At 40.5% G+C, this 13365-nt stretch overlaps 1 protein-coding gene across 3 annotated transcripts in view; it reads right to left on the bottom strand.

The window, feature by feature from the left end:
• The window catches only part of LOC126252846 (fas-binding factor 1), a 97294-nt gene extending 84151 nt beyond the window's left edge, over positions 1–13143 (bottom strand). Inside the window, exons 1-4 of one of the 3 annotated variants that reach the window (XM_049953794.1) lie at positions 13041–13143; positions 5544–5680; positions 5362–5469; positions 5208–5280 (exon numbers count right to left, since the gene is read on the bottom strand). In XM_049953794.1, coding sequence (XP_049809751.1) covers positions 5208–5280; positions 5362–5469; positions 5544–5639 — 277 coding nt within the window. In that variant the 5' untranslated portion in view covers positions 5640–5680; positions 13041–13143. Of the gene's footprint in view, positions 1–5207; positions 5281–5361; positions 5470–5543; positions 5684–12630; positions 12849–13040 lie in introns of those variants that run through there. The other 2 variants (XM_049953792.1, XM_049953793.1) reach the window with 2 other exon arrangements.
• Between the last annotated feature and the right edge of the window lie 222 nt (positions 13144–13365).

Here is a 13365-nt window from a genome sequence, read left to right as displayed (position 1 = left end):
ATCATTCCAATTTAGGTTATTTGTAATTGTAATCCCTAAGTATTTAGTTGAATTTACAGCCTTCAGATTTGTGTGACTTATCAGGTAATTGAAATTTAGCAGATTCCTTTTAGTACTCATGTGAATAACTTCACAATTATCTTTATTCAGGGTCATACCATGCAGATATCTTATCTAAATCATTTTGCAATTTGTTTTGGTCATCTGATTACTTTACAAAATGGTAAATGGCAATATCATCTGCAGACAATCTAATGGGCTACTCAGATTGTATCCTATGTTGTTAATATAGATCAGGAACAATAGAAGGCCTATAACACTTCCTTGAGGAATGCCGGATATTACTCTGTTTTACTCTATGGCTTTCCATCTATTATTACGAACTGTGACCTTTCTCACAGGAAATCACAAATCCAGTTGCACACCTGAGGCGATATTCCATAGGCAAGCAGTTCAATTAGAAGACACTTGTGAGGAACGTTGTCAAAAGCCTTCTGTAAATCTAAAAATATGGAATCAATTTGACATCCCCTGTCGATAGCACTAATTACTTCATGAGTAAAAAGAGCTAGTTGTGTTTTGCAAGAACGATAATTTCTGAATCCTTGCTGGCTATGTGTCAATGAATCGTTTTCTTTGAGGTACTTCATAATGTTCAAATAAAGTATATGTTCCAAAACCCTACTGCAAATCAACATTAGTGATATTGGCCTATAATTCAGTGGATTCCTCCTACTTCACTTTTTGGGTATTGGTGTGACTTGAGCAATCTTCCAGTCTTTAGGTATGGATCTTTCTGTGAGCAAGTGGTTGTATATAATTGCTAAATATGGAGCTATTGTATCAACATACTCTGAGAGGAACCTGACCGCTATACAACCTGGACCAGAGGCCTTGGCTTTATTAAGTGATTCAAGCTGCTTTGTTACACGGAGGATATCTACATCTATGTTTCTCATCTTGGAAGTTGTTATTGATTGGAATTCAGGAATATTTACTTCATCTTCTTTGGTGAAGGAGTTTCAGAAAACCGTGTTTAATAACTCTGCTTTAGTGGCACTGTCATCCGGGACTTCACCATTGTTATCGCACAGTAAGGTATTGATTCTGTCTTGCCACTGGCGTGCTTTGTGTATGACCAGAATCTTTTGGGTTTTCTGCCAGATTTCGAGACAGAATTTTGTTGCGGAAATTACTAAAAGCATCTCACATTGAAGTATGCGCTATATTTTGAACTTTTTCAAAGCTTTGCCAGTCTTGGGGATTTTGTGTTCTTTTAAATTTGGCACGCTTTTTTCGTTGCTTCTGCAACAGTGATCAGACCCGTTTTGCGAACCATGAGGGATCAGCACCATCACATATTAATTTATCTGGTATATATCTCCCAATTTCTGTTGATACTATTTCTTAGAAATCATTCCACAACTTTTCTGCACTTACATGATCAGATAGGAAGGAGTGGAGACTGTTTCTTAAAAAGGCATTACGAGCATTTTTATCAGCTTTTTTATGTAGATATACACACATAAAAAAAAGTTTTGCATCACCTCAGTTACAAGAGTTCCGGAACCTGTACAGAAAATTGGAATAGAGATAAACATAAACATCATTTTTGCCCTTGTTATTGCTCATGAAAACCACACATTGCATGTTGTACCACCATACAGCGAGACCTTCAGAGGTGGTGGTCCAGGTTGCTGTACACACCAGTACCTCTAATAGCCAATAGCACGTCCTCTTGCGCATTGATGCATGCCTGTATCCATCGTGGCATACTATCCACAAGTTCATCAAGGCTATGTTGGTCCAGATTTTCCCACTCCTCAACGGCGATTTGGCATAGATCCCTCAGAGTGGTTGTTGGTCACGTCATCCATAAACAGCCCTTTACAATCTATCCCAGGCATGTTTGATAGGTTCACATCTGGAGAACAAGCTGGCCACTCTAGTCGTGCGATGTCGTTATCCTGAAGGTAGTCATTCACAAGATGTGCACAATGGGGGCACAAATTGTCATAAACGAAGACAAATGCCTTGCCAATATGCTTCCGATATGGTTGCCCTATCAGTTGGAGAATGGCATTCACATATCGTTCAGCCGTTACAGTACCTTCCATGACCATCAGTGCCGAACATCGGCCCCACATAATGCCACCCCAAAACAGCAGGAAACCTCCACCTTGCTGCACTTGCTGGACAGTGTGTCTAAGGCATTCACCCTGACCGTGTTGCCTCCAAACACGTCTCTGACAATTGTCGGTTGAAGGCATATGCGACACTCATCGGTGAAGAGAACATGATGCCAATCCTGAGCGGTCCATTTAGCATGTTGTTGGGCCCATCTGTACCATGCTACATGGTGACGCGGTCGCAAAGATGGACCTCGCCATGGACGTCAGGGGTGAAGTTGGGCATCTTGCAGCCTATCGCGCACAATTTGAGTTGTAACATGATGTTCTGTGGCTGCACGAAAAGCATTATTCAACATGATGGCGTTGCTGTCAGGGTTCCTCAGAGCCATAATCCGTAGGTAGTGGTCATCCACTGCAGTAGTAGCCCTTGGGTGGCCTGAGCGAGGCATTTCATTGGCAGTTCCTGTCTTCTCTACCTCCTCATGTCTGGACAATAGCGCTTTGGTTCACTCTGAGATGCCTGGACACTTCCCTCACCGAAAGCCCTTCCTTGCACAAAGTAACAATGTGGATGCGATCGAACCCCTGGTATTGGTCATCTGGGCATGGTTGAACTACAGACAACACAAGCCGTGTACCTCCTTCCTGGTGGAATGATTGGAACTGATTGGCTGTCGGACCCCCTACGACTAATAGGATCATTGTTTACATTTTTGGGCAGGTTTAGTGACATCTCTGAACAGTCAAAGGGATTGTGTCTGTGATACAATATCCACAGTCAACATATATCTTCAGGAGTTCTAGGAACCGGGGTGATGCAAAACCTTTTTTGATATGAGTACTTTGCATTTCTTTTTGATGGTTGTAGGTATTATGGTATTCAGCCTAGCAGCAACTGTCTTGTGGTCGCTAATCCCTGTATTCGACATGCTTCTCACTATTTGTTCAGGATAATTTGCTGTTAAGAGGTCAAGTATGCTTTCGCAACCATTTACACTCCGAGTGGGCTCATGAACTAATTGTTCAAAATAATTTCCTGAGAAAGCATTCACTACAATTTCAGAAAGTGTTTTATGCCTGCCGCTGGCTTTAAATGTATAATTTTTGCAGCATACCGAGGGTAGATTGAAGTCACCGCCAACTATAATTGTATGATTGGAGTACCTATTTGAAATGAGACTCAAGTTTTCTTAAAACTGTTCAGCAACTATATCTTCTGAGTCGGGGGGCGGTAAAACGATTCAATTAATAGTTTAGTCCAATTGTCAGGTATAGCTTCTACCCATACTATATCGCAGGAACTATCTACTTAAATTTCACTACGAGGCAAACTACTTCTGACAGCAATAAATACTCCACCACCAACTGTATTTAATCTATCCTTTCTGAACACTGTTAGAAAGTCTGAAAATATTTCGGCTGAACTTATTTCCGGCTTTAGCCAGCTTTTGTACCTATAACTATTTGAGCTTCTGTGCTTTCTATTAGGACTTGGAGCTCTGGTTCTTTCCCAACACAGCTACAACAATTTACAACTACACTACTGTTCATTTCTACAACTACCTTATTGTGTTTTACCTGCCCATTTGGGATGGGTGCCCTTTCTGTGGCTCCCGGAGAGCCTCTAACCTAAAAAACTGCCCAGTTCCTTCCACAAAGCCCCTGCTACCCATGTAGCCACCTCCTGTGTGTAGTGGACTATTGGCCTATTAAGTGGAACCTGGAAACCCACCACCCAAGTGTGCAAGTCAAGGAATCTGCAACTTACATGGTCACAGAACCGCCTGAGCCTCTGATTCAGACCCTCCACTCAGCTCTGCACCAAAGGACCACAATCAGTTCTATCGATGATGCTGCAGATGGTGAGCTCTGCCTTAATCTTGGAAGCAAGACTGGCAGTCTTTACCATTTCCACCAGCTGCCCGAAAGGAGAGAGAATCTCCTCCGATCCAAAGCGACACACATCATTTGTACCAAAATGAGTCACCGCCTGCAGTTGGCTGCACCCTGTACTCTTCATGGCATCTCGAAGCACCCTTTCCACATCCAGAATGACTCCTCCCGGTATGCACACAGAGTGCACACTGGCTTCCTTCCCCTCCTTGGCAGCCACGTTCCTGAGGGGTCCCATTATGCACCTAACATTGGAGCTCCCAACTACCAGCAAACCCACCCTCTGTGAATGCCCAGACCTTGCGGGCCGAGAAGCTTCCTTCTGGAACAGGGTGGACAACTGCATCCGACTTAGAGACATTGTCAGCCACAGCTAACATCCGAAACCTGTTCATCACATAAACAGGGAAGGCCCTATGATCGGTCTCGGTCCCTCAGAAAGTTTTTTCACTGCCTGCCAGACTTTGGAATGATCTCCCACTTGACCATGAGTGAGGGGTCAACCTCAGTGCAGGCAGTACCTGGGGCAGCCTCAGCAGTGGACTAATCGGAGGGCACGTGGGACGTGCTTGACGTCTCACACCCCTGCGTCCCACCCCTCACAGTGATGCCCCTTGGTAGCAGCCTCAACCTGTATGACAAAAGTCAACGCAGCCTGGAGCTATGAGTGAAGGGTCGCGAACTTAGCTCGCATCTGTACACAGCAATCACAGTTCCTATTCATTACTGCAGTTGTTCCTGTTTGAAACTCATAAAAATATGTAACAAATGAACGGTGTAATTGGCTTATTAGCAGCAGGAATTTGAAGTGCTCTCCCACTCACAGTTTATCTGATAATGAGCTACACTGACGAAAACAAATTAAAGCCTATATGATACGAGGGTCGGTAACAATGGCGGTACTGTACGCTAAGCTGTTATTAAAATAAAAATAAAAGGTTACGTCTAGTAAACACTTGAACACGCAAAGAATTACAGAATATAATCTAGTATCTACACAGATATCTGTAAATAAGTTGCTCCTGTTGAAAGCTCATAAAAATATATAACAAACAGACGGTGTACTCGCCTTATTAGCAGCAGGAACACGAGGTGCTCTGTCTCTGATTGTCTATTTTAAAGCAAGACATCATATTTTCTCAAAATTTCAACTTCTCAGAAATATTTCACTATAAGGCTTACCTTCAAACCCTGGCAGCTTTGAACTTAAAGTACCTAATTTCTGTTCTTTCCTTTGTGAAGATCTTAAAACACCCTGCAAAAAATATATGTCTTTTAACTCAAGAACTAGCTAAACATCAAAATGAGACACACAGATATACTACTATCTTCCTACCTGTACTGACTCCTGCTCAGGTTTCTTATTACTGGGCACAACTGTTATCTGCTTGTCTTTCTTTTTATTTGCTGTCCCAAAGAGACCTGCATCCAGATCTTCGAGGCCCTGTCAGAACTTGAATTGTCAGTAATTACTTATAACTCTTTGGTGTTTATATGGATCTGTCACACTGTGCTTACCTCCACCATTTTCGCCATTTCTGTTGAATTAACGTCTGATACATCAGACTCATCTGTTCCAAGCTTGGTTCCCAAATCAAGTGAAAATTTTGCCATTCTTTCATCATGAACTACTTCCTCCGCACCAAATCAGATAACTGCTGAAAATACAGATATTTCATGTACACAACAGCACCAATGAAAATTGCAGTTACTAATAACACCTTAAAAATTCTGGAAGTAGGAGAGGTATGATTTTATTCACTTTTGAAATGAATAAAAAACTTCCACTATGAGATGTGAAAACAAAATAAAATTGTGTATTTAAAGATATCAAATGACGTTTTCAGCATGTGTGATGAGTTACAACGCTTTAGGAATTACTAAGAGCATATACCCAATCATACATTGATTATGGCTTAAATTATTGTTGACAAGATGTGATGTGGTTTTCTGGAGTCTGCACACTCAGTTGAATTGCTCCATTTCTTCAAGATTGTGCTCCGACATTGCAACTTTAGCAGTGTAGACCATTTAATGAATTCTACATCCTTTAAAGAAAATTACCTTTTATTGCTGTTTACATGGTAGGAGCTATAGAGATACAATAATCTAATCCTCAGGACACTTGTTTTTTTTATTTTATTTTATTGAGTAAACAGTCAACTTTCCTGTCCAGACACTTGGACGAACCCTTACTACAGCTTCAGCCTATGGTATATATATTGATACACCTTAAAGGAATGGACCTCCTTTCATAACAAAAGGAGAGAAGCACATTGACAAACTGCACAATAGGAATAAAACTAAATTCAAAATAAGAGAATGTAAATTTCCACAATGTTTTGTTTTAGTTATACTCCTGTCATGCATATTAGCGAGTATGTAGAACAATACACAGAAATCATTGAAATCAAACAGATACCCCTTGATGAATACTGCACTACAATAGGACTAATAAGATGAAATTACGATACATAAAGAACAAAAGTACCAGACCCTACAAGTCAGTGAATGTTGTATTGAATAACTCTTTGAATGTGTGACACAACAGTGGCTCAGTAAACACACTTACTAATAAAGGCAGTTTACACTGTTGTGCAAACAATTAAATTCACCATCACTGTCATTTTACAGGCCACCAACAGAAATGTCAAGCTTTACAAAGCAAGTAGGGATTGTTTCCATTAGGTTATGTGGGCTTCATTGGAGAATCATTGTTTCTAGTTTTAATGCTGACTTTCCATCTGCTAGCACTGACATCAGTAACCTGGAGTTGCTAATGTCCAGATTTTGATTATTTACAACAGGATAGTTCCTGATTAGGATTGAAGGACATCACCTAGAGCAATGAAAATTGACACTTTGTTTTTCTAGACCTAATTACATCTAGTGATTTAGATGTAAAATTGTTCATCAGTTGTTAAGTTGGATCAACAGAAGTGTGCGATTCCAGCCGTCTGCTTTGACCCGTGATGTAATGGTACTGTGTGTGATGTCACTATACCATGGCGTTTTTGAGTTGGCTTTGTTTGTAGACGTCACGTTATTGTATTTGGTGGTGCCCTCTGGTGGCAGGTGTGGACATGCTGAGTTTAATGTGTGGTATTGGGTTCATTTGAGTTTTGATTGTCATCGTGCTAATGTGGTTTACAGCTTAGGTAGTTGGTGCAGTAACATGGGTTGTGGATATGTTTTCATTGAGTTATTAAGGTTTTCTTTTTATGTATTTGGCATTTTTTTTTAGGTCTGATTAGTTTGGCGTTTGTAGTGCAAAAAGGAATCTAATTTTTTATTATTGCTTATTTGTTAGGTATGGATATGACAGTGAAGTTCATGACTGCGTCATTATGTTCTGAGATAGGTGATGATATGATGTCTGTCATACAGTTTCTGCAGATGTTTGGTCTTATTGCTGAATGTGATAGGTTCATGTCTGTAGCAACATGAGGTTGATGAGAGTTCTGGTGGCTCGGACCAGGGACATGTATATGTTGTGTTGTCAGTGTGTGCGTGTGTGTGGTGGCCAAACTAGGTGGTATTGGCAGAGGCTTTTTTTGGTAAGTAATTTTTGTTTTGGTTTTACTCTACAGTAATTGTGATGTTTTGTGTGTTGAATATTTATGGCAGCTCAGTTGTGTTTTAACTGATGTATTGAATATGGGGTACTTGGGTTTTTGAGTTGTTGGGGTTTAGGTTCCACTTTTTGGAGTTGTAGGTATTGGTTTTTTGGCATTGATAGCTGCGGTTGAGCTATGTAGGTTAAGGGAAATATCCGATTCCACTTTTCTGGGTTGTAGGTATTGGCTTTTTGGTACTGGTAGCTCCAGTTGAGCTATAGACGTAAAGTGAAATGTCTGATTCCTCTGGTTTTGTTGAATGTTATTTGTTTTAGGATGGTGCAGTGTTTTTTTTATTGTTGTATATTTAGTTCGTCTCCACCCTAAACCCCAATTTTCTGCATATGTTCCATTAGTTTACTTTTATTTTTGGAGTGAGATATTACAAGAGTGATTTGAAAAGTTCTTGAAACGGAATAGAAAAAAAGTACTTACATTACAGAAATTTTTTTTATTTTTCAATTTAGTCTCCTTGTCAATTAGTGCACTTGGTCCAACGATGTTCCACTGCCTTGATCCTATCTCAAAAATGAGTTTCCTCCAGGCCTGCAAAGCAGTTGTCAACTCTGGCTATCAATTCTTAATTTGAAGTGAATCTTCTTCCACCAAGAAAAATTTTCAGTTTTGGGAAGAGATGGAAGTCTGATGAAGCCATATCAGGTGAATAAGGTTGGTGTGGCAACAGTTCATACCTTAGTTCATGTAAGTTTGCCATGGCAACAGAACATGTGTGCGGGTGCGCATCATATTGATGGAAGATGACTTCCTTACTTGCTACACATGGCGTGTTTTCTTGTATCTTTTGTTGCAATTTGTCCAGGAGGTTAGCATAGTATTCCCCAGTAATTGTTTGCCCCGTGGGGAGATAATCTACAAACAGAATCCCCTTCGCAACCCAGGACACTGACGCCATGACTTTTCCCGCCAAAGGAATTGTCATTGCTTTATTTGGTGGCAGAGAATCAGCATGTTTCCACTGCTTTAACTGTTGCTTTGTCTCTGGGGTATAGTAGTGCACCCAAGTTTCATCTGTGGTCACAAACCGGCTTAAAAAAGTCTTGTTTGTTTCTCCTAAAATGGGCCAAACATTGTTCCGATATGTCCATTCTCATGTGGTTTTGATCCAGCTTCAAGGGTCACGGCACCCATCTAGCAGATAATTTTTTCATTTCTGATTCTTCAGTTAAAATGTGATATGCCCTTTCAAATGACATCTGGGAAGCATGGGCAATTTCACGCACTTTCAATTGATGATCCTCTTTGACCATTTTGTGCACTTTTGCAATGATTTCTGGACTAGTGACACATCTTGGCTGATGACTGCGTGGATCATCATCTAAGCTCTCCTGACCAAATTTAAATTCATTTGTCCACTTGGCAACAGATGAATATGAAGGAGCAGAGTCCCCCAGGGTATTTTGGAAATCGGCATGAATATCTTTTGCTTTCATATCTTTCTTTACGAAGTACTTAATCACTGCTCGAATCTCGATTTTTTTCCATCTTCGCAAATCACTACATGGGAACAACAACAGAGCTACATCACCGCCACAGCTCTCTTCCAAGAGCACTGACGTGGCACGTGTTTAAAGGCAACAGTCCAATGAATATCACGTGAACAACTCGTTGCATTAGTGCTGACCTCTCGTGGTGATTCCGCGAACTTTTCAAACCACCCTTGTATTGTGTCATTTTTATTTTTGTTCGTGTTTGTTGGCATGTGTTTGTAGTGATGTCATTGTTGTTTTGTAGATGCTGGAAGTAGCTGTTTACACCATACACTTCTGTAATACCGTCTATTTGACCAAGATGGTAAAATGTTTACAAAAGAATTCATTAACCAGTTAGGTTATAACATAGAACAGTATTGTATCACAAAATTTCAGACAATGATTTAATCACACTGTTAGAGAGAAATTATGAGAAGATAGCGAATATGAAAAAATTAACTTTTCCTTAAACTTATTCCTACAGCACTTTTGAGTCTTGTTTTACCCAAAAACAAATAAGATAAAATTAAACAGAAGCAGGCACACAGGATAGATAACTCCTCGGATTAAAATCTTGTGTTAGGAAGATACAACTCTACCTAATTCAGAGAGTAAGTTCTAGTCAGAAATTGAAACTCTGTTACCACCAGCAATTTCAAGCTTTTAGTTTGTTACCGAAAAAATGCACCACACACACAATGTCCAAACAGGTGTTTACAGGAGGTGTTCAATGTGGCGTCCATTCATAAAAATGCACCCCTATGCCCTCCAGCATAAGGTAAGACGCACCCTTTTAAGTATACGCAGTTGTTGCTGTACCTGCTGGAACGCACAGAAGAAGCGACCCTGTAGTGTCTGCCCATAACTGATTGGCATAGTGCAGACCAATTCCTTCGTGTTCCCATAACCAAAAGTCTAGGGGATTGAGCTCTGGGGAGTGATCAGGCCAAGGTGTGGGGCCCCCTGCCCAATCCAGTGGTCTGCACCAGATGTTCAAGCACACAGTGATGAAAGTGTGCTGGTGCACCATTGTGCATGAACCTCATTTATATGCACACACTTTGCTGCAGAGTGAAAATCTCATTCTGGGCACATTTATATTTGTTGCTGCAACAGCTCAGCCTCCAGCAAGGTACGTAGTACATTAATGAGAGAGACCAAATAATGCGTCCCAGTTAACCTTTGTGGTAGCACGTATGGCCCTATTAATCTATCGCCAACTACGCCTGCACATATGTTGATGGAGAATCAGTGTTCATACCCTCTTTCCCGAATTAATTGGGAATTTACATCTGCCCATAGATGTTGGTTATGGAAATTTGCAACAGTGTCCTTTGTGAATCCTGCCTCATTGGTAAATAAAACCTTGGATGTGAACAGTGGTTTTGCAGCACACTCCTGCAACAGCCATTGACAGAACTGCCATGATGATCCTGTGGCCCTAGGGCCTGAATGCACTGTAGACGATATGAGTACAGCAATTGTTCAAGAAGTACCCCCCCCCCCCCCCCCCCCAAGATAAAAGAATGAGAAATGCCTTCTGCTGCTGCTGACCATCACACACTATTCCCACAGGTTTCTTCCACCAAACGTAGAAACATAACACATGCTCCTCCACTGTCAGTCTTTCGAGGAGCAAGGGTACCTGTGTCCCTCAGATGCTGGAAAAGTCTGCTGAACATCTTATTAGAGGGCACTCTGTGCTGTGGATATTTTTCAGCATAGAGGGCACAGGCTTAGAGTGAGTCAACAGAAAAACACCCTATGCATGCTGCACATTAAGTTTTTTTTATTTATCTTGTGCACCCAGATGCATTTTGCATTAATTACAAGGCATCTTCAGTGGATGTCATGACATAGCACATGATTTTCGTTTTCGCGTACAGGTTAACACTATGACAGGTATCCAGGGTTGACAATACTGCACATATAGGCAAACACAACCTGTATGGATACATAATAGGAGAAAGAATGTGGGAAGAGCAAGGGAGAGCTGGAGGGAAAGACAGTTGGTGACTGGAATGGAGAAGCAGTAAGCACAGGGGTCCTGTGCATGTAGTAGTATTCTACTGTAAGTCCAGTCATCCAAAAATGAAATAGTTCTCAACCAACATCAAACTAATCAGACTGCCACAGTTATCTCAGGTCAACTGAACCAACACCGGATGTCAGCTTGACTCTGATGTAATGCTCTTAGTGCATGTGATGTCATGTGTGTGCAAACAGAAAAACAGAACACATAATATTTCTTGGCACCAAACTTATTTTTTGGATTGAAGGCTTTGGCGACAGGCTGATATGAACCGTAACCCACAGTATAGTTTGAAAGGTGACAATTTGATTGTAAGCTGGTGAAGTCAATGAACATGAAGCCAAAATTTTAGCTGTAATGACATACTGACCTATAGTGTTGCCCATGATCTAAGTTATCAAGTTTGTGAATCAGTACTGAAGGCTTCGCTAAGCCTGGTGTGTTAGCTTTTCAAGCATAAACTGAACAAGGCAAAATTGTGTCCAGTGGATGACTTGAAAGTATCAATAATAGTGCATACATGTTGTGGAAGAGGATGTTTCTTTCTTTTTTGCCATGGTGTTTTCTTACACTTCATGTGGCTTTCAATACTAGCAGAGATTTAGATGCATGGAAAATAATAAGTTGCAAAACAGTTTTGATTCTATATCATACTGTAGGTGTTCCTGTAACAAGATGGATGAGTTGGTTCACATATTACCGGGCAAGGGAACATTACTTCTAACAGGAGTATGTCTAATGAAGGACAAGTGTGCCTCTCACTCTTTGGGTTAATAGCTGTTTTAGTTATCTTGTTGCATTTTTGGCACATATCCATATTACATGAGTTTGACTGTGGAACAGTCTACTCCACATTTACTATGTTTCATGGGATGACATACGTAAGATTACATACAACTGGCAGCAACAAGTTATTAACCATGGGAAGAGCCAGACTTGCATGACTAATGAGTTTCAGGCCTAGTGTAGGAGAGCCTGAACATCAGAATGAATAATCAGGCCTGTTCTGTCAAGGAGATATAAAGAGACTATCAAGAAGTACAATGAACAATGATCTGCCGGGCAGGGAAGACCTATGTTCCTTATACGCAAACAGGAAAAGTTGTTATGAAAAGAAAGTGTAAACTCCATCTACAAATCAATGAAGAAATTTAAAAAATGTAAACACTGACATGTGAGAATTCTTCAGTTGTCAAACATGCATTAAACTATGATGATCAACTAAACTCAAAATCAGTTACGGGAGAGGTGACAGCAAACACTGCTCTGTGCTACTGCACACTTATACATACAATACATATATTTATCCGAACGTCAAACACAGAAACCTGTCCGATTTCGACATCGGCTAAGAAACCCCTAAATAAGAAACTTCTGCTTCGGTACTATTACTAACGCATTTCAAAATATTCAGTTGAATAGCTACAAAAATTGTGAAATTACTTGTGCAGTAAATTGAGCATTACCTGCCTCCTGCAATCAGGTTGGGTTAGAGAATGGTAAGTTCAAATATTTGATTTGGCATGTATTTACGTATTTTAATAACATCCATATCAATTAGCGATGATCCTACATTTCAATTTATTCAGAATTAGAGGTTAACAGCAAACGGAAGCATACTGACAGACGTTTAGTCGTCCTATATATCACTTCATGGTTCCTACATTTTCCTGGCACCTTTCAAAGTTCAAATATTATTGTTTACACCTAAGCTAATTTGTATCACAGATATAGTACTTCATTATAGCAGGCGCCCGTTGATATCTAAATTGTCTTTGTTTCTAAGATCTTTGCCAAAATCCTGCTTAAAATAATCATATTATTTGAAATAATAAAGCATCATAAAATGCCAATACCGGTTCACTACGTTGTTTACCTTTATCTTTTTAGAGACTGGAGAGAAATGTTTCCCGCACGTTTCAAGCCAGATTTACACTGGCCGTCACGCCACGTCACGTCACACACTGTCTCGCGAAAATACTCCACAACGCGTTTCAAAAGGCTTCTTTCACACAGGGTGCCAATGGACCCTCATGTCTTGTCACATCAAGGTTTTTCGGGAAGTTTTGACGGCATCATAGTCAGCTAACCTCAGAAGTTAACTAATTCTCGCCGCGTTCACTCTTGTTATAGTAACGGTTTGTGTGCTTCTGTGTCTTCTTAACCTTTATTTTATTGGTGTGCTTTGTTTTCGTAGCAAA

This window comes from Schistocerca nitens, chromosome 4 (assembly GCF_023898315.1).
Source record: "Schistocerca nitens isolate TAMUIC-IGC-003100 chromosome 4, iqSchNite1.1, whole genome shotgun sequence".
In the NCBI taxonomy this organism is placed as follows: Eukaryota; Metazoa; Arthropoda; class Insecta; order Orthoptera; family Acrididae; genus Schistocerca; species Schistocerca nitens.
Note: the sequence above shows the minus strand (reverse complement) of the source record. Positions and strands in the feature narration are given on the sequence as shown.